This window comes from Diorhabda sublineata, chromosome 4 (genome assembly GCF_026230105.1).
Source record: "Diorhabda sublineata isolate icDioSubl1.1 chromosome 4, icDioSubl1.1, whole genome shotgun sequence".
Lineage (NCBI taxonomy): Eukaryota > Metazoa > Arthropoda > Insecta > Coleoptera > Chrysomelidae > Diorhabda > Diorhabda sublineata.
In genome coordinates this window covers 22,280,373-22,301,242 of record NC_079477.1, presented here as the reverse complement: position 1 = coordinate 22,301,242, position 20,870 = coordinate 22,280,373, and the positions used below count along the sequence as shown (strand labels likewise).

Below are 20,870 nucleotides of genomic sequence, written 5' to 3'. Positions count from 1 at the left end.
GATGCACTCATTTTCACTACTTTTGTAAATATAATACTAACAAAAATTATTCTTCTCCATTAAAAACAATGGTCTCGTTTTCTAGATAGACAAAAACAAAAAAATTCATATTTTTATAACGTCAATTTACAAAAAAAAACTATCCAAAATATTCGATTAATAATTATAGTATATATTATAGGCTACAACTAAACTACGTTTCGTTTTAAGTTAGAAAATAGTTTTATTACGTTTTTATAAGGTTGGTATTAATGTCTAATTTTCACCATAATTCGTAATGATTATTTTAGGTTAAGTGTTTTTTATTATTTTTATTTTCAAAATGTACAATGTCAAAGGAACTAGTAAATTTGTCGCAAAAACGACAAGAAGAGGTATATTTTCAATTAATATAATAATAACTATATTCTTAAAAATATTTGTTGTGTTTCAGGTATTCCACAAAATATAGAAAATCTGAGAGAACCGAATAAAAAAGTGACCGAAAATGAAGATAATGATTATAAAAAGTAAGTAGTATCGATTATGATATTAGTATAATGAATAAATAATTTTTTTCAGTGGTCCAAAGCCAGTTTTTCATAAAAAGTCATCACCTTCTAGTCCAAAACATAATCAAATTACGCCGCAGCATGAAGAAATTATAAATTTCATCCACGAATGTAAGTATTTATAAGATATCTCAAGTGCTTCGATAAAATATTAATTTTTAGCATGGAATTCAGTTTGTGCCGAATTTGAAGAAAGTGCAGAACGAAACGAAGGTAAAAAAATTTCCTTTCCTTAGATTATACAATTAATTTCTACTTTTTAGGTGAACCATCAGTTTGTTATTATGAAGATGGACCATGTATATCACTTCAAGATTTTAGACCCTTTGACTTAGAATCGTGGTGGGGTAAACGACTGTTTGCTTATGTTACCAATCCAGAAACGCAAAAAAATTAGTCTACCATTTATCTCAATATTTTTTTAGATAAATTTTATCCTCAAATACGATTTTTTTATTTATTAGACACTGTTTGTGTATATAGAAAAGTTTGTTGTTTGTTTTGTTAATGCAATTGTTTTATTTGCATGTTATTTGTTAAATAAATTTTTTTAAAACCGTCTCCACGTTTTTTCCTTTAATCTCATTTTTAGGGAACCAAAGTCAATTTTTCTCGAATTCACGAAAATTTTAATCGAATTTGAAATTATTTTAATATTTTTCAAAAAATTTCTTCAATTCCTACTTATCCTTAAACATGATAAGTACTAAGTCCCCCTAGTACAAGTTTTATTTGTTCTCTAAATTATACTATACAGGGTGTATTTAATAATTACTTCAATAGAAAATTAACACAATGACGTGAGATTCAGTTATTTTTGACAATGTCATCGTTAACCTCAATTCCTATAATCATTTTTTTCTTGTGTATCAGTTTTTGTATTAAATCTTATGATAAACCATCGAAAGGTTAGTCAATAGCAGAAAATTGTGCTGAATTACCACCATAAAATCGATATTTCAGGTAACAAATCGTGCCGAGAAAACGGAATTTCTAAAACGACTTAATAATATTTATGCCCTAATTGAAGAATTAGAGAACAACCTTTCCAAATCTGCTAAATTAGACAGACAAATTTTGTTGATGATTCGATTAGATCAAATCAGTAAACAAAATATGACGAATCAATTAAATGAAGCTCAAACAGAAAATAAACAACTTTTAGGTTAGTATTAAATCAAGTTTCACTCTAATGTCGCCAATTCTAATTTATAAGATTATATTTTTGGTAATTCTCTCTGTAATTATTTCATTATATTACCATAACTTCTATTTTCGTCGTTATATATACAAATATTACTTTAAAATGTGTGAAATTCACGTAGGGGTAGTAATCGAGTTCAATGACCTTGTAGGTATGATGCAACTCAGTGAAAATGGTAGAGATGTGCCTAGATCGAATTCCAGTACTTCATGTAATACTATGAGCTTGGTACATTTACAATACAAGTATGTGAATACTTTATTTAGATTTAAACAATTTAAATTAATATAATCGATATGTGATTACGTGGATTGTTTAAAAAGTTTTTAACTACCTACAACATGTAGATTACGTCGTTTGTTTTTAAACGTACGACATCGTCCATTTTGAATACACAATTTGAGAGTTTATTGACTCAAATAATATTGATATAGAATAATACACTAATAGGTGATAATTATTATGCAACATCATCGTAGCAATGTTGATTTTTGTACAAAAAACTGTTAATATCACGTTTATTTATAATATTAATTACAAAAATTTTTAGATTGTAATCTTTTCAGTTAACCCTCGAAAGTGAGTTTTTTATGCGTGATTAATACAAATTATCTTTGTCGGGTAAAAATGAGTTATATTAGACACATTTTATTTAGATATGAAGAATTACTTGCAAACCAGAATGGTTTATTAAAAATATTAGATATAAGACAGAACGAAATACGAAAATATCAAACGGAAAATACTCGATTAAAAGAAGAAATAGAAAACGCCAAATTCATTTTACAAAAATACGAAACGGAATTCAAGAATTTATTAGAAAAAATTAGTAGATTAAAAAACCGAAAAAATAAAAAGGTAAAAATAAATAATATAGGTTTTGGAACCGTTACAAAGTTACGTTCCGATTATTATTTTAAGAAACGGTTCCCACCTTTAGTACTGTATTATTAGAGGTGGAACAATTTTCTTGCAAACGTGATTTTATTTATTTCAAATTCGCGTTGTAGATTGAAAAGTTAAGAGAAGAACGAGATACTTTACGACTTGTTCATAACAGATTCGTGAGTGTATTAACCAAACAGTCATTGGAAAAGGACGATATTTTAAGTGAACAATTACAGAACACTTCAAATTCCGAGAAAGCTTTACTGTTACAAGAAGTAACTATGACTTTAAAACGAATTTATATTTCTTTTGTTAACTTTAGAAACGCAATTGATGGATTATTTTTTTGTAGGTGCGTAAAAATAACTACTTAATGTACGAAAATTTTCAGTTACATCAAAAAATGGAGTATTTAGAATCGAAGCTAAATGTCAAAAGATCGTCTCGGAATGACGTTTCGACTTCTGTGTCACGAACGAGCTCAAATTAACGAGATATTTATTATCATTAGGGATAAATATTCATTATTGTATTGATATCTGGAAATAAAAATTGTTAACAGTTTGTCTTTCTTTAAACTTATGTTAATTATATTAAGAATATGTTGTAAAGAAGATTTTTTTCAACGTTTATTTAGTTATTGAAACCTCACTCAATTATCGAGTTAAACAAGACCAATAAGAGAAGAATAAGATGACCGATACGTATTTTAAGGTTAAGTTATTGTGCATTTTTTTTTCAACCACAGACAATACAGTTACATGGCCTGCTACTTTGGCTGGGTATTCAATGATTATTAATTTCTTGAAAGAAGAATTTATAGATATGTATAGCCGTGGTAAATAGTCTGTAAACCTATAAACATAAAATGTGTTTTAAATATAAATTGTTAGATATAAAATATTTAAGAACTTGTTACTTAATCAAGTTAAACACCCCAATTTAATTTAAATAGTTTTGACGTAACCTTAATTTAAGATTACGCTCCAGTCAAAATTGTATCACGTGATTTAATTTGATGCAGCGCTGAGCTTCAACACTAAATTGCATCTTAAGGATTAACATACATTTTTTAGTATGGTTGGAATTATATTTCTATTTTGATATTCATTTTGTAGTGTTAGGAAAAGTTTCTTTTGTATCCTTGTTAAAAAGTTAGTTTTAAAAAAAGAAGAAGAAAAGTTTTGACAAGATATAAAAGTCTGTGTAAGTTCGTTGAAAGAAATAAAAAGAAAACAAGTTGAGTTGTATTTTATTTAAAATAAGAAATTTTAAAATTAAAATTTACTGCAAACGTGAAATGAAAGTATATAACCGAATCAGGTAAGTTATCTGTTAATGAAATTATACAAAATGTCAAATTATATTTTTAATAAAGATTGAAATCAGGCTCAAGATTTTTATTTGTTAAAAAGCAAAATTCGAAATAACTCTGTCAAAAAAAGCTTCTAATTACTTCAACCTTCACAAAATAAAATCTCAATCTTAACATTAATTTAATTCATCCATACAATAGTAGCTTTGTGGGCTGTTAAAAATATAGGGCTTTAGGTAGACCCGTCGTGCCTTTTGATTTTTCCAAAGGCCTTTGAGAATACGGTCAGGTGTTTTGGCTCAAACTTTATGAAGCCATTGCCAAAGTTTAATTTATGTTCACGCCAACGCGGGCATATGAGTTTATAGATCCACCTTAAAAAATGAACTTCTAGCATGCAAAAGGTTAGTAAATAATTTGATATCGTAGTAAACTTATCAGGATAGGAAAAAAGTTAACTAAACGGCGAATTTAAATAAATTAAATAAGTGTTTAGTGATAAATTAGTGCATAGTTAAGTGTAACCCAATAATTTAGTGAAAAGTGCATTGAGTGTTGGTGGAATAAGGAAATAAATGAAAAAATCAAAATATTTTTCTATTTTTATTAAAAAAATGAAACGTTTGAAACCTAACTGTTACTTTTAGCACCGTCGTTTTTCAATTTTTGAACGATTTTATCCAAATGCACCGAAACTTGTCCCACCAAATCGCGCGTCTCCTCAAAATCCTGCTTCTTAACAGCCGTAATAGCAGAACTCAGATTCAACTTAACAGAATTAACAATAGTATCTCGAGGATCTATATCGTCATCCAACACAATTTCCGCCAACTTAACGCAAACATACAAAACTTGTTGACACGTCGTAGGATTCTTATCCCAGGAACCTTGAGTGTACCCCCTATAAGCTCGCTGCAACCGTTGAGCTTTGAGAAGAATCGACGGGGACAAGTTAGCATAAAGCTCCCAAATATACCCTTCGGTGGGGTACAAGGAAGTAACCCTCCCCAATAATTCCCTAGTTTTCTGTAAGAACCGATGCGCCGTCTGACCCTCGGAATCGTTTATATCGTTACAAACGTTATAAACCAAAACGTTCAACACTTCGACGTTCAAATATTTTTCTTGGAGATCCAATAATCTGTGGTAAGCCCTGATGACTTCAGAAAAATTCGAAATATCGCAACTGATCACCAACAAATTTTCCCAAACTTTCCAATTATCGTAGTTGCATTTCAGTGCTTCCAGAATCGCCTGATGGGCGCCCCTTTTGTTACCAATTTTTATGCACGCTTGCGCTAGGTTATTCCACGCTATGAAACATTCCGGTTCGAAGCACGTGTACCGCCTGTAAGCGGTCGCTGCCGTTTGCCAATTTTCTATTTTAAGAGCCGCGTAGCCTAATCTGAACCACGTCGGAGGGTGCAGAGGGTTGATACTCAAGGCTTTTTCAAAATGGGGGATGCATTCTTCATATTTTTTATGGGAGAAAAGATACTTCCCCCAATGACGTTGCGCTCTATGGCTGCGTCGTTTTGATAATTCCCAAGCCTTCTCGTAACAGGATACGTCATCAGTAGCGTCTCCTAGAAAAAAAAATTTCATTAAATTGGAAACACCAACATGCACAATGAATTTCCAAGAGGACTGGAAGATCCCGAAAACTATTCAGTAAAAATCCAAACTAGTCTAGGAATGTAACTGGACTCTAAAATCGCTAATTACAAAAAAAATTTATCTTGGAGCAGAATGAATTGCTAATGAATCAGATGGAGTCTTATTGATTCGAAACTACGAAAAACTTCTTGTGCTGACCTGAAACTGTTGGCCAGTCTTCTAATGGAGCAAATTCCACTTTTAAGACAATAGGACGACCTTGTAAAGTGAGATTTCAAAAAAATAGCCTCCTTTATAAGCAGGACGAAGACATATAGAATCTTGTACGAAATACCTTCTAGATGTAAGTGCAGAGTGGTTGTAAAACCTTCAAAGACACCCCAAAACAATCTTCAATACCCTATGGAACACACCATAGCTTTATATTCCAAATATGCAATAAAATATAGGGTGTTTTTTACCATGTAAGTGAAAAGGAGAAAAGAGTTTTTTATCACATTAATCAAATCACCCTGTAGAATGGATTATTTTCTTACCTAATAAACAAAATAGTTTTGGGGTTGGATTTTGATCAATTTGTTCTTGTATAACTTCGGCGGCTTTATGTTTTAGTTGTAAAAAGGTGTAACAAATTATTACTTCTTCCCAAAGCTTCAATTTCGTATAAGTAATCAAAGCGCTCCTCACCAACCCCAAACTTATCAAAATATTAGCATATTGCATTTCGATTTTCCATATTGGAGGCATACCGGTTCCAAAAGCGTCGATTATTCTTGATAAAGGTGAAGGTTTTTCTTTATTTAAACATTGTAATATTTCTTCGCTTTGTTTTAATGCCCGTTCTAAAATTTTACTATTTTTAGTTTCTAATTTACATCTCATCAATAAACAGGCTATTTTAATGGTAAACGTGTTTTTTTGACTTAGTACAAGATCTATAAAAGGCATCATTTGTTCTTTCTGTAATCCATCTTGCGGTTTAGATATTATCATATCACTAACAATAGTAACAAAAAGTTTTTGTTCCAAACGTCCTAATTTACTTTTTATACCTAAATCTTCTAAAAAATCGATTGAATTTAAAAGAACGTCGTCTCCTATTGGAATATCTTTTGGAAGATCGTTTTCTTCTATATTTATGGTCTCATCTTCTTCCCTTTCTTCTTCAACAGTTACTTTTAAAGCTAACTGTGCTAATTCTTTTTCTTGATATCGTGTTCTTTTACCAAGGGCGCCTAATAGGTCGTATCGGATTCCTAACATTTCCAGAGCCATTAAAATGTGTTCTTTAGCTCTTGAAATTTGTCTAAAAGTGAGATATAGTTGAGCCACTTCGACATCTAACGCGGATTTTATATATTCTAAAAATAATTAAAAATAGATTTATAGTTACAAGAGTTTGAAACTTACTATTTAATTCGGGATTGATGTGGAATTGTTTATATAATCTATCAGCTTCGGAAAGTAAAGAAGGGCTTAAGTCTTCCAAAATTTGTTGATGTACCCAAATAACTCTCCAATTCCACCAATCGTTAACTGTTTCATTAATAACACAATGCTCAAAAATTAATTTTGCTGTTACTAGTAAAACAGGATATTTTGTATTAATATTAATGTCTTCGTTGTTAACCGATAATAACTTTGAAAATTTAGACGTTTCGAATTTGTGGGAATTAAAATAATTATCGATTTCTTTGGGCAGATTCGGTCCTGTAAAATTACCTTGTACGAAATAGGTAATACACGCTAAACCGAATTTGAAATAATTCTGTTTTTCTTCTTCGTCTATATTATTAAAAAATGTTTTTATTTGGGTATTATCGAATGAATGTTCGAAAAAATTATTCCAGTTTTCATTACAAGTTAACAATTGGTTAAAGTTTTTGGTTTCGGCTTCTAATTTTTCAGTTTCCTCTTCATATGTTCTTGGTATTAATAAAAATTCGTAAAGTAACTCTTCGGTATTAGTCATTTTGTTTAATTTATTTGCAATTTTAATTAATGAGTTGTAAAATATTTCAATACTAAACAAAATCAACGTGCAACTTTAACATGTCTAACCTAACATTTTACAAACATAAAATTTGTGATGACAAATGACAATTTTATGATTAGGCATTTTTACATGTTAATATACTTATAATTTCAAAAAAATAAAACTTACAACATACGAAAAATTTGTTTTTCTTTCTTTTTTATACAATTTATCAATTAAATAATCTCTATAGAAAATAACTTTTTTGATTACAGTTTTATTTTCAAAACTAGCTATAGTGCTGTTATGGTAAGGTTTAAAAAATGAAGAAGAAATTAACTCTAACAATTTTTTTTAAAAACAAACGTGTTATAAAAATTTTTATAATATACAAAATATTAAGATAAATTATCTTTTTTTATATCTTTAAAAAACAGTGGAGATTTAAAAAAATGGATGTAGAAGTTGTGCACGACAGGTAAATCTCGGCATTACTAATAAAAATTAAAAACACAGAATAATATATTTATTGTAGTTCAACCTATTCACCTTTTTGCAATGAAATAATCAACGATATCGAAGATCTAATTTCTTCTCAAGATCTAACTCCCAAAGATAGATATAGTAGTCGTAAGAACGTTAAAGTTCAAGCAAAAAAGAAAGTACGTATTTTTTTATTACGACATTTTTCCGTATTAGAAACCATCGATATTATTTAAGAACAAAATCGAAAACCAACCCCCAATACCTATAGGAGAAAATATACCAGGAACTCAAAAAATTTATATAGGAACGTGGGGCTGCGCACACAACAGCTCGGATTCGGAATATATGGCTGGACAATTGGCCGCTTACGGATATAAATTAACTGAAGATAAAAAAGAAGCTGATTTAATTTTATTGAATAGTTGTACAGTTAAAAGTCCAGCAGAGGATCATTTCAGGTAGTTAACTCAAAACGTAAGTACAACAAGCTTTCAATTAATTTTTTTATAGAAACGAAATTGAATCCGCTAAAAAACAAGGTAAACATTTAGTATTAGCAGGATGTGTACCCCAAGGAGCTCCAAAAACGTCGTTTATACAAGGGTTGAGTATAATAGGAGTTCAACAAATAGACCGAGTCGTTGAAGTAGTGGAAGAAACCCTCAAAGTAAATTTCCTCTTTATATAATTCTTCTCATAATTTAATAATTTTTTACAGGGTAACACCGTTAAATTATTAGGTACAAAAAAGGAGAATGGTAAAAAAATTGGGGGAGCTTCTTTATTACTTCCAAAAGTGAGGAGAAATCCTCTGATAGAAATCATAGCAATCAACACAGGTTGTCTTAATCAATGCACTTATTGTAAAACTAAACATGCTAGGGGTGATTTAGGCAGTTATCCTCCTGAAGAAATTATTGCTAGGGCGAAACAAGCATTTGAAGAAGGGGTTGTTGAGATTTGGTTAACCTCAGAAGATACTGGTAAGGATTTCAATATAACAAATATATTTGGTACAAAAATGTTTGTTTTTATATATTTTTTTTCTACTGCTATTTGCATTGAATTTAATTTAACACGTTGACTGTGAAGGAAATTTTCACAATTTTGTCATAATATTAAAAATCTCCTCAGCGAAGCAAATTATTAGTTTCAGTCAACATATTGAATATTAGAAACTAAAATTTTGCAGGATTAGTATGAATTTCGTTAGAAAATAATGAATTTTTTAAAAAAATTCAATAGATTAGATATTTTCATCGGTTTTTTAATCATATTTTAGTACTATATTTCTACAGGGCTGTATAATTTCAAAGTACACCCTTATGTTAGTACTTTTATCTAGTATCTTCCTATCTAATAACTAAATGGTCATTAGAGATCTGCTGTTTCATAAGATCCAAGTCGATTTGAGTAAACCTGGACAAGTTTTATGAGCTGCAGAAAAATAATAAAGTTCCAGGACATACAGAAGTGGAAGGAAATGAAATAACAGACAGATTTGGTAAAGCAGGAACAGATAAACTATTTTCAGGACCAGGATATATAGAAAACCCTACAAAAGGATGTAGATTGAAAAAAAATAGTTACTGGACAAATCTACATGGACTAAGACAAGTAAACATACTCCTGGGACCTTATTATCAAAGAAAATGTATCAACATTAGGAAGAGGCACTTCATTGTACTCCTGGAGATACCAGATTTGTAGATGATCCATACTCTTGAAATGTGGAAGACTTTGGATTTTCAAAACAGGAAATATGAAATAGTTAATAGCTCTTGGTAGCTAAAGCCATTTTCTAATGGAAGCGGGGTTAGTAGATCATCTATAAGCACTGAACAAGAAAAAGCGGCCACAGTAAATCCTTTAGGGCTTACCTTGATTTATCATACACGTCTTTTTGGTTGATATTATCTTTGTTATGGTGGTGGTAAGCGTTCAAAGGCTTGGCGTGCCCCCCCCCCCTTGACATGGCGCTTCGGTTTGACGCCATTAGGCTGTCCTAGTGAGTGCTTAACTTAAGAGATTTGATAGGCCCTTATGACTTTTTTGCACTAACCTAGAACACACCTATACGACCGTTATGGCTTCTATAGCTGCTCCGCTATCTGATCAGATTGAGATTACTGTGTTTCTATGGCTTCGATTGAGTATCGCCCGTTCCGAGTGCTTAATTTGGAGTGTCTTCCGCAGAAGTTACTGTTACTTAGTTGGAGTCACGATTCCATAGCTCCTCCATAGACTTAAAATTTATAGGTCAGGATTCGGGAGTTTCGTGTGTAGCCACATTTTCGGCCGTAATTATTATTTCAAACCAGCCGAATAGGAAGGAGATGGCACCGGACATCGAGCAGCTGCTTTTAGGTAACAGTTAGCGACCGATTCACTTCGACTTTGCACGTCTTGTTTTAGCGTGGTTAGGGGAGGTTTGGAGGTCAAGGTAAAGTTAGGAACTGTTGTTAAGTCGTGAGTAGTCTGGACAGTCGTGGTTTTCCTTCTTCGCACTATTTACGTTATCAAAAGCACCATTAAGAACTTAAACATCGAAAGAGATCGATGGTTTAGGTATAGGGGGTACCGTGGTCCTTGTTTGGTCCGAACCATCGGGGAAAAGTGAGGGATTTGTCACTGTACCGCCTAGAAGGACTTTCGATGGGAAAACAGGAATCTGTGGGTTGTAATATTTCATAATCCATAATAGTAGGAAGGGAATGAGTTATTTTTGTTAATAATGTCCGTGGTGTTTCCACGAGTAGCTAGGGAATAATTGTCAAGTGCAACAGAGCGTCGTACGTCATAATAAGGATAATATACCGTGGAATTTGGTCGAGGTTTCCGCAGACATCGTTCGCGACTTTTATTTAGGCTCAGATACCATTCATCGATGGAGATGACGGGTTTATCTGAAGGCTTAAGTGTTCAACGGTCCCTTAGCAGTCCGTCCTTTGCACCAGCCCAAATTGGTTCGTCCAAGGGGGTCCCGGTTGCTCTACCAACGTCAAAGTCCTTGAGGGGGGGCTATCCGCGTTCGTTCTGGCGTGTATTTTTTGATTTTTTCGGTCAATATTACATAGATAAAGTAAAAATTGTAATGGAATCGAATCGTAGGTACTTACGGGCGTGATATAGGTACGACTTTACCGGAACTTTTATGGAAATTGGTGGAAGTAATACCGAAAGGTTGTAGATTAAGGTTAGGTATGACGAATCCCCCGTATATTCTCGAACATTTAGAAGAAATAGCGAAGATAATGGGGGACGATAGAGTTTACGCTTTCCTCCACGTACCGATACAATCGGCGAGCGACGCCGTTTTAAGTGATATGAAAAGGGAATATTGCAGAGAAGATTTCGAAAACGTCGTGAACTTCCTTAGGGAAAAGTAAGTGAACGTTTAAAAGGGAAAAATTGCGTGAATTTAATCGCGGGATATTGTAGGGTACCCGGTATAACTATAGCTACTGATATTATTTGCGGATTTCCGACGGAAACGGAAAAAGATTTCCGGGAAACTTTGGATTTGTGCGGAAAATATAAATTTCCCAGTTTGTTTATTAATCAGTTTTATCCTCGACCGGGGACTCCCGCGGCTCTACTTGCAAGAGTACCAACTCAGGAAGTTAAACAGAGAACTAAAAGGTAAAAAGGGATGGAAGGTCGAGGTGAATTTGAGGTTAGTCAATGTTTTTCTTTTAGGTTAACCGAGTTGTTTCACTCATATTTTCCTTACGAACATAAAATAGGGGAGATACAAGAAGTTCTAGCGACTGAAATATCTCACGATAAAAAATATTACGTGGCGCATAATAAATTCTACGAACAAGTTTTGATACCGTTGAAGGAGGAATATTTGGGGAAAATGGTGAAAATTCGGGTGGTGAAAGCTTCGAAGTTTTCTATGATCGGGGAACCAATCGACGATGTCGTTATGCCCGGTTTGAGGGCACCCTTGGAGAAGGGGATAGTGTCGGGGGTTGGTTTGGAAGAGGGCGTCGATGATAAATGGTTGTACGGACTAATAGTCCTGTTGGCGTCGGTTTTATTGAGGATTTTATGGAATTATGCTTATTTATAGGACTTTTTGTAAATAAAACAATAATAAATGTATTTATCTATTTTTTTGTACCTCAATTCTTATGGATTTCCATATTCTACTATATCAACACTTTTGGCATAAAAATTTTCATCTTCGGATACTCCAGATTATAGAAAATTTTATATTCGGTGTTGATATCAATTTCTCGGAGTCGAATTCGCTTCTCAAATAGAAAAATAATTTTTTTTTTCATTTCTTTTATGTTTCTACTTAATTTGAGGAACGGCAACGCCGCTTATTTTTCAATCAGCACTACGTTATGATAAAAATGACTCCCCCGGTATACAAAGTTATTTTTTATCACTAAATTATCTTAATCTGTTTTTTTAAGCATTTTTTTCTTATTTTTAATGATCTTATGTCTTGTTGTATATTTAGTTTGTTGTTATCGTCGTTTTATGAAAAAATAAATATGTGTTCTTCTATTTTAATATACCTAATTGATACTTTTATTTAAACTGGTACAGAAATATAAAGCGAGCAACACCACAAAGTCTAATATACATAAGAAAAGGAAGGACCAGGAAAATTTTGGTACAGGTAAAGGAAAAATAATACAGTAGATGAATAAAGTAACAAAGGATAGGAAAAAGTGGAAAAAACGGATAAAAGGATAATTAAACTTCAATTTCAAAAAATTATTTTTCACAACTTTATTTTGAAAGTTTTGCGAATTATTTCATTTCCTCATCCCATGTTAAAAGAATGTGAATCTTCTATTTTTGAAGATTTTTATTAAAAAAAAATATTTTATAAAACTCATATTTTCATATTCTTATTAATTACTATAACTTTAATTTCTTAATTCGAAGATCCCCTCTTATGTTTATTTTGATAAATTGTGTTAATTTTAGGTCATCTTTTAATTAATTCATTTTTAAACTTATAAAAATGTTTCGACCTGTCAATAACATTAATTTATGTGAATATTCATTAACTCACCTATTTTGAACGTTTTAAGCAATTTTGAGCATCTTACCCTAATTTACTTTTAGAGCAAAAATCCATCTTTCACTCCTTTTTTTGCAAGATCATTCGATTCGTTTTAAAACTGAAGGTATAAAATCTCACCAAACATCTTCTATAATCAATGATAGGAGAAAAATAAGCATTTTACAAAACAATTTCAAAATATAAAAATGAAAATAACCGCCATTATAATACCTTCGTTTGTTTACTATGACATTACTATGTGTCAGTTTTTCGAAATATATATCACTAACGTGGCCAGTAGTAACGACGTCATATATTATAAGTTACGTTCCATGTTCTGATTATTATTTACTTATTTTTTGTGTTTATATTTCGTTCCTATCAGCACAAGTATTTTCATTTTTTTTTATTCGGTTATTGAAACAATTTGCCAACACTGCTTGGAATTTCAATGTAAATTCTATTTTTTTTTTGTACTTATTTGGACTTGAATCACTATTATCACTTTTTATTTCAGGTTCAGTCAATTCCTTTTGTCACTTCATCAAATTTTCACTATTATCACACTTTTAGTTTAGGTTTTGTTATTTATTTTCACCACTACACTAACAGTTTTAACTATTATCACACTTAGCACTTTTATTTCAGATTTCGTTAATTACTTTTTTCACTATTATCACACTTTTATTTCAGGTTTAGTCGTTTATTTTCACCCCTACACTAACAGTTTTAAATATTATCACACTTTTATTTCATATTTCGCCAATTACTTTTTTCACTACACTAAGTTTTCACTATTATCACACTTTTATTTTAGGTTTAGTTAATTCCTTTTGTCACTTTATCAAGTTTTCACTATTATCACACTATTATTTTAGGTTTCATCATCAATTTTCACCATTACACTAATAATTTTCTCTTTTATCACATTTTTATTTTCTTCTTTTCTCCCAAATTTCCCCTCTATATTTTGAAATAACGGTTTATAATAATAAAGATCGACCATATATTCCATATAACAATATGATTTAATTCGAAAACACTTTATACATAAAAAAATTTCACGAGTAGTAGCAGCACCCACATCCAGTCTTTGGCCCCCTATGAACGATTCGGCACCGGAAAATCCTTTGGTGAATAAAGTTGGGAGCTTAACAACCGACAGTTTACAATTCAGAAGGTTCCGTACCGAAATATCTGTCACCGAAATTTCCTATACCGGGTAATACGTAAAATCTGTCGTTAATCTCTGGATCTATGGCCGTAGTGACTATTTGGACTTCGGGAAAAGCGTAAGCTATCGATTGAACACCTGATTCCGCCATTAATAACGACACTATCAAAATGTTGCTTTCCAAAACGTCGTGATCGAGTAAAACTCTGATAGCCATCATAGCTGCTGCTCCCGTGGCTACGGTGGCGTCCATCAGGATTACCTTGTAGTCCTTTATATCCTTGGGTAATCGTAAATAGTACAACTGGAAAAAAATTGAAATTAATTGGATTTTTTTATTGCTAAAAGAATATATATACCTCAGGTTCTCCTGTCTGTAGATTTGTTTGTATCAATATTTTTCCTATTCTGATGTCTTTACATACATCGCAAACTGCTTGTTCCATCGTTTCACCGGCTCTTAATATAGAAACACCGCAAATGTTACTCGTAGCCATTTTTTTACCTGAAAATTTAATTTAACGATACACTGTATAATTAAAAATTTTATATGCGACTGTTTTGATTCATTCCGTTTTTCAGATCTATTTTTCGAGATAAGTCATTTTTACTATAAATTTTCATCTAAAAAGTCAGTTTTACGAGGGTTGGTAGTTAAGTAATATTTATAATTAGATGTGGCTTTATTGATTTCCGAAATATTCTCCATTAAGATCAACAAAATTTTGCATTGTGGCTCGAATTGGCCGTAATTTGAAAGATACGAGGATGGTCACAGAAGTACTTGGTCCAACAAAGACAAACGTAATCTCCTTTTAAGTCCATACACTTTTCCCAGTGATGTTTAATAAGTTCGATACACATGTATCTGCTGGTGCATTTGTCTTGATGAAATAACACTTTCTTCTTGTCCAAATGCGGCCAAAATTTTTAAAAAGCATACAAAAATTTTGTTTTTTGTTTGATTTTTGAAAATTTGTTTGTTTCTTGTTTCTTGAAAATTTCATGTTTTTTTGCTTATTTCTCGAAAGTTTTATTTTCTTTTTGAAAATTTTGTTTTTTCGTTTTTTTTTAAAATTTTGTTTTCTCTTTTTGAAAATTTTGTTTTTTCGTTTGTTTTTTGAAAATTTTGTTTTTTGTTTGATTTTTGGAAATTTGTTTTTAGTTTGTTTCTTGTTTCTTGAAAATTGTTTTTTGAGAATTTTTTTCTTTTCAAAATTTTTTTTCTTTTGGAAAATTTTGTTTTTTTGAACATTTCATGTTTTTTGTTTGTTTCTAGAAAGTTTTTTTGTTTTTGAAAATTAGGTTTGTTTTTTAAAAATTTTGTTTCTTTGATTGCTTCTTAAAAATCCGGTGTTTTGTTTGTTTTTCCATTTTCGAATTGTCCAAAATTAATACCAAAATATGCACAAAAATTTCTTTTCACAAAATTAAAAAATTGTTTTCCCGTATTTTTTTCAAAGTGTAATCGCCACAAAAATCATCTACACTTCCTCAATTACCTTATATCTCAAAAAGTAGAGCTGATAAGATGTTTTTTTTTCGAATCTAACACATTAAAAGCGACTTTTTGCATTCCTGAAGATTTTTTCTAATAAAAATAGTATTTACCATGGTACAAAACACCTTGAGGGGTTTCGACGGTCTTATCCACAAACGTCATCAGTGATAATGTGTATTCGATAACCAATCTTATCAATCGTTTACTGTAAAATATAAATTCATCCCTAGGTGTATCCTTATTTCTAATAAACGTATGCAAACCCCTAATTTGAGGGGTGGTAGGTAATAATCGAACGGTATCAGGTCTGGGCATGTTGTGTTTGTTCTCTGTATACGCCTGAACTAGTTCTTCTCTAAGTTTTAAACCACGCTACAAAAATAATGTGTTGCTATTATAAAATTGAAAATTTTCAATAAATCTTGAAATATTAGTTAATTTGTTTGTTAAAATTAACCAAACTTGACAGTCCACTACGCTACTATGAACACAACTTGATTTTTTCTTGAATTATATTAGATGTTTCGATAATAGATGATTATAAGATATAAATATTTATGGAATAGTTATTTAAACGTAATCTGATGAATATAATTCTTGTTTTATTATAAATTGAAGGTAAATAAAGATTCCATTAATAATAAAAACGTATTTTATACAAAATAAATAACTTACGAATCTTTTTGTCTTCCAGCATATGAGAACGTAGAAGATTCATTATTAAATTTACACATTTTTTCGAAAAAACTAACTACACTCATCATTTTATTTGTAAAAAATAGATTACACGTCACTTATTTTTCATAAATCTCACAGTAATTTCAAGTTTTTTTATATCGAAATTTATTTTTTATTTCGAAATAACTTTTATGACAACCACTGTCCGCCATTTTGAGATCGTACTGTCAAAGTTATAACGGCTATGATGAATTTAACGAATCGCTATGTTGCCATGTTTAATTCTACATCAGACATAATTGGAAATACATATTCAGGCGGATTTTTTTTTAATAAAATATTTGTCATAATAATTTTTATTGTCATAAAATATTTTTTTATTAAATCAAAAATAGTCGATTTTCAAACTATTTATTAACTATATACTTACCAATTGTAACTGTGTTTGCACATGCTGTACAATCAACTGAATGGCAACCTCGTTTTCTCCACCCCGAGGAACTATTATATCGGCGTGACTAGTCAAAGGGGCGATATAATGATTAAAAGAGGGTTGTACCATTGACGTATATTGTTTTATGACCCCTTCTAAATCTCTACCTCTTTGGGATATATCCCGTCTCAACCTACGAGCAAGTCTGACGTCCGGATCGGCGTCTACGAATACTTTCATATCCAACATGTCGATTACTTTTTGATTGTGAAAAGTTAAGATACCTTCGAATATTATGACGTTAGCGCCGTACATTGTTTTCTAGAATAAAAATAAGTGTGCGTGTATCCCGTGCTGAAGAGACTCGATACAACCGAAACCGGTCTAAACTTATTACCTATAAGGGATGATGTGAATCGATAATAACTATTTTTGGAATTGGAATTTTGTAGTTTAGACAGTTTAGATACGATCTAAATTAGTTTTGAAAATATTTAATTGACAAATTAAATGTTTAGATTCGTTTTTTTTTGTTATTTTCGATATTTCTATTAATAGATTTACAATTAATTTATGAATCACATTTATTGGCGAGTTAAGCTGAAATATTTCATCAAGGTTATGGTTTGGGAACTTTACTACGTTGTAATATGAATAGAAGTTTTTAAAAATAGTCATTCAAAAAATATAACGCGCTTCATAGTCTAGCGTATTTAACAATTAGTTTATTTTAAGGTTGTTCGATGACCCTTGGTATATCAATGGACCTTAAAATACGAAAAGCTAATTGGAAATTAATTTAGACGAACGCAATTTGCTTATTTTTCATCTCACGAATTGATATTTTTTGAGAAACTCAAAATTAACAATAAATTGTAGTCATATTTCAACTTTGAAGCACTGTATCTCAGAAATAACAACTCTTATGGTAGTCATGATTTTTTTCTTCATAGAATAATCATTTTTAAGTACTATTTCTTAATATGGGGTTAATATTCTCGTTGTTTTGATCGAGACAATTTTTTAAATGGTAATGTGTTTTTGAAAAAAATTTACAACTCCTTGTAGTGGTTGGAACGACATTTTATGACTTCTAGCACTGAAAAAATTCTTTTTTGATAATTCCAAACTTTTACCAAGAAAAAATTTTTTTTAATTAAATTGTTTTCGAGCTACAGTATGGAAAATCTCGAAATCATTACATTTTCATGATTTTCATCATTTCCCGAGGAAATTTTTCCACAAAACTCGTTCAAGAAAGTAAAATTTCATCCTGAATCGATTAGTAATATTTTTAAACTCAAAATTCTTCTAATTTTTGAATTATGAATAAGTTTTGATTTTGCGTGTACCGATACTTCTAATTTTTTTAAATTCACGTCTGGGCTTAAAAAAATGCATGTATTAGAGCTAAATCGACCCGAGGAACACAAATTTCAGTATAAAATTGCCCCAAAACTTTTAGTTTGGGAAGGAGTTCTCTAGGAACAGTGAAATTTTGACACTTCTAACACCACTTTTCCCCAAAATTTGTAGCCTCTAAGATGATAATATAGTTTTAACCCCCTATTCTCGATATCTTCGTTTTTAAAACCCCGTATCTCAGAAATAACAATTCTTACAGTAATTACGATAGAACAATACTTTTAAGCCCTCCTGTATAAAATAAAATTCATATTTTCATTATTTTGATCTGTATGATTTTTAAAAAAATTTCCACCCTCTATTTGAAAGTTAAAATGACATTTTATCAAAAAATTAGAGATATCAGTCGACTTTTAGTTTCCTAAAGTTCCATTAGTGGTACTTTTAATGTTTTTATCGAACAAATTTTTTTAGCAATTTTTTATTGCAAAATTTCAAAATTATTATATTTTCACGATTTTATCCATTTTTTGTTGAAATATTTTCAAAAATCTTGTTCTTAGAGGTAAAATTTCGCCCTAAATCGATTGACGGCATTTTAAAACTCGAAATTATTTCATTTTTGGAGTTTTGAATGAGTTTTAACTTTTCATAACCTAAAAATTTTCAAATTTCGAAAATTACGTCCACACAATAAAAAATACATCCACTAGAACTAAACAGATCAGAAAAGTACGAATCTGAGTTCAAAATAAATCAAAAACTTTAATTTCAACCCTAATCATAATTCACAACATTAAAAAATATTACAATCCCATTTTTTTCACAAATAATCCCTAAATTGTCAATCCTAGATCGTTATATTTATTTTTATGGATAAAGGAAGAAATTATTTACAAAAAATAAAATTTTTATACATCTAGTACTACTATTTACTAAAATTAAATGCCTTAAAGTCATATTTTCCCCCGTAATCTTCAACATCTCGACTTTAAACCCTCGTATCTCAGCAATTCCTAACGAGGGTGCAATCCTGATTTTTTTATACATAAAATGATCCTCTAGAAGTACTCCTTCAAAAATTGGTCTCGATTTTTTAATTAACTTCTACTTTATGATTTTTAAACTAAATCACTTCAAAATCAAAGTCCCGAGAGGTATTCCAGAAATTCCACTTACCGTTTTAGCCTCTCTAGAATGCGTTAGAAAATTATATATCGGTACTTCCACTTTTCTACCCTCCTTGAGCCTCTGAAGGGTCTGCGCCAATAGATCGAAATCAAACGCGTCAGGATGATCAAAATTATATTCGTTTCTATCGGCTATTTCATGTTGTTTTTCGTTCAATACTTTATAGAAGGAATCCATACTAAGTAACGTCACCCACGGTACCCCGAGGGATTCTATAATCTTTTCCGCTACAGTTGTTTTCCCCGAGGCACTTCCACCACATATTCCTTAAAAATAACGCTTTGGGTTAATTTAAAATACCGTCAAATGTATTTATATCTTTCTACCTATGACGAAGGGTTCAACTTTTTGTCCCACACTGTTGTACCAAGGCGGCCTACCCGCTGTGTATATTGTACGATGCTGAGTTCTTATAATGGATTCCGTGGGTTTTTTTGTTTGATTTAAAGATGTCGTTCTTTGTCTTCTGGATCTAGGTGATTTTTGGGAACCTTTAAAAATTATATTTCCGGAAATATTTGTTTATGAAACCTTTTATTCCACAAATCAAATAAATTTATTCGTTTTCGACATTTCCTGTATAAAATATCAACATAGTATCATGAATATTCAACACGTTGACTGCCAAATATTATATAACTTCCTAGAATAGATTTTTGTTACAAAAGCTAGCAAAAAAAATTAAAACAAGAAAAATCTACTTTTTTACACTTTTTGACTATAATTTTATATTTAAATTATAATTTTTACTGATATAATACAATTGAATAAAATTCTGAAAATTGCGTTGGCTATTAACGTGTTAAATTATTTATTCGAATGCGATAAAAATTTTTTATCAGACTTTGCAAATAAAAACACCTCTGCATATATGTAAATATTTCAACATTAAATATTTAATTCACTTACCTGTTGAAGGAGGTCTTGGACAATAAGGTACAGTTATAGGAGAAGCTGGGGTATGGAAATCTCCGCTTTTTTCCTCTTCAATTTCTATCTCTGGAAAAACCTCTGAAAAATCGGCGTGCGTTTCCTCGATGTCACTAAAAATAGATCATTTTCAACAAAGCAATATTGTAAACGTATACTAAAGATATATAAAAAACTAAAATTATCCAATATTTATTCATTCAAGGATAAATTTTATTTATTTTTATTTAATTAAAATAAAAAATGACATACCTATCGGAACTTGCCGACGAAGGTGGATCAATAATGTTAATTTTAGCAGCCATTTATAAGATAATTTAAATTATCTTTAATAAATATAATAAATTAACTTATAATATTCTATGCACTCTTCAATCGCGAATAATTCAAACTTGTCATCCCTACTTACTAAGAAAGTATGTTGAAATATTGGGTTAGGTTATAAAACATGTTTTATACAAATCTTTTAATTTTTAGGCAATTTCTAATCGACGCTTTTTGTATTAAATATAGCATTTTAGAAAAATCGC

The 20,870-nt window shown here is 30.7% G+C and overlaps 4 protein-coding genes across 4 annotated transcripts; 2 read left to right on the top strand and 2 right to left on the bottom strand.

Annotated features, from left to right (window-relative positions):
- Nucleotides 1-259: 259 nt before the first annotated feature.
- LOC130442425 (MAPK regulated corepressor interacting protein 2) lies at nt 260-1,112 on the top strand. The gene is made up of 5 exons (XM_056776521.1): nt 260-374; nt 434-509; nt 562-662; nt 714-764; nt 815-1,112. Exons 1-5 carry the CDS (start codon nt 323-325, stop codon nt 946-948), a joined length of 414 nt encoding a protein of 137 aa, XP_056632499.1. The 5' UTR covers nt 260-322; the 3' UTR covers nt 949-1,112.
- Nucleotides 1,113-4,550: 3,438 nt separating this feature from the next.
- On the bottom strand, nt 4,551-7,663 carry LOC130442421 (tetratricopeptide repeat protein 27). The gene is made up of 3 exons (XM_056776516.1): nt 6,986-7,663; nt 6,112-6,936; nt 4,551-5,544 (listed from the first exon to the last, which is right to left on the bottom strand). The coding sequence occupies exons 1-3, from the start codon at nt 7,545-7,547 to the stop codon at nt 4,589-4,591; spliced, it is 2,343 nt and encodes a 780-aa protein (XP_056632494.1). The 5' UTR covers nt 7,548-7,663; the 3' UTR covers nt 4,551-4,588.
- Nucleotides 7,664-7,870: 207 nt separating this feature from the next.
- Nucleotides 7,871-12,276, top strand: LOC130442864 (threonylcarbamoyladenosine tRNA methylthiotransferase). The gene is made up of 8 exons (XM_056777246.1): nt 7,871-8,028; nt 8,086-8,212; nt 8,271-8,494; nt 8,547-8,703; nt 8,755-9,019; nt 11,148-11,421; nt 11,478-11,678; nt 11,736-12,276. Exons 1-8 carry the CDS (start codon nt 8,003-8,005, stop codon nt 12,112-12,114), a joined length of 1,653 nt encoding a protein of 550 aa, XP_056633224.1. The 5' UTR covers nt 7,871-8,002; the 3' UTR covers nt 12,115-12,276.
- Nucleotides 12,277-14,077: 1,801 nt separating this feature from the next.
- Nucleotides 14,078-20,819, bottom strand: LOC130442863 (uridine-cytidine kinase-like 1). Its single transcript, XM_056777245.1, has 8 exons — nt 20,593-20,819; nt 20,320-20,453; nt 19,737-19,901; nt 19,399-19,676; nt 16,852-17,175; nt 15,854-16,115; nt 14,602-14,747; nt 14,078-14,546 (listed from the first exon to the last, which is right to left on the bottom strand). Exons 1-8 carry the CDS (start codon nt 20,643-20,645, stop codon nt 14,235-14,237), a joined length of 1,674 nt encoding a protein of 557 aa, XP_056633223.1. The 5' UTR covers nt 20,646-20,819; the 3' UTR covers nt 14,078-14,234.
- Nucleotides 20,820-20,870: the final 51 nt, after the last annotated feature.

What these genes read in the sequence shown, in the direction of transcription:
- LOC130442425 (XM_056776521.1), top strand. Translation starts at nt 323, where the DNA reads ATGTACAATGTCAAAGGAACTAGTAAATTTGTCGCAAAAACGACAAGA. An exon ending in CGCAAAAACGACAAGAAGAG is followed by an intron (nt 375 to 433) that starts GTATATTTTCAA and finishes GTTGTGTTTCAG; the next exon opens with GTATTCCACAAAATATAGAA. An exon ending in AAGTGCAGAACGAAACGAAG is followed by an intron (nt 765 to 814) that starts GTAAAAAAATTT and finishes TCTACTTTTTAG; the next exon opens with GTGAACCATCAGTTTGTTAT.
- LOC130442863 (XM_056777245.1), bottom strand. Translation starts at nt 20,645, where the DNA reads ATGGCTGCTAAAATTAACATTATTGATCCACCTTCGTCGGCAAGTTCC. An exon ending in ATTCTAGAGAGGCTAAAACG is followed by an intron (nt 17,176 to 19,398) that starts GTAAGTGGAATT and finishes TTTTTATTCTAG; the next exon opens with AAAACAATGTACGGCGCTAA. An exon ending in TGCAAACACAGTTACAATTG is followed by an intron (nt 16,116 to 16,851) that starts GTAAGTATATAG and finishes TTATTTTTGTAG; the next exon opens with CGTGGTTTAAAACTTAGAGA.
- LOC130442864 (XM_056777246.1), top strand. Translation starts at nt 8,003, where the DNA reads ATGGATGTAGAAGTTGTGCACGACAG. An exon ending in AAGTTCAAGCAAAAAAGAAA is followed by an intron (nt 8,213 to 8,270) that starts GTACGTATTTTT and finishes ATATTATTTAAG; the next exon opens with AACAAAATCGAAAACCAACC. An exon ending in GTGAACTTCCTTAGGGAAAA is followed by an intron (nt 11,422 to 11,477) that starts GTAAGTGAACGT and finishes GGGATATTGTAG; the next exon opens with GGTACCCGGTATAACTATAG.
- LOC130442421 (XM_056776516.1), bottom strand. Translation starts at nt 7,547, where the DNA reads ATGACTAATACCGAAGAGTTACTTTACGAATTTTTATTAATACCAAGA. An exon ending in CATCAATCCCGAATTAAATA is followed by an intron (nt 6,937 to 6,985) that starts GTAAGTTTCAAA and finishes AATTATTTTTAG; the next exon opens with AATATATAAAATCCGCGTTA. An exon ending in AAAACTATTTTGTTTATTAG is followed by an intron (nt 5,545 to 6,111) that starts GTAAGAAAATAA and finishes TTTTTTTTCTAG; the next exon opens with GAGACGCTACTGATGACGTA.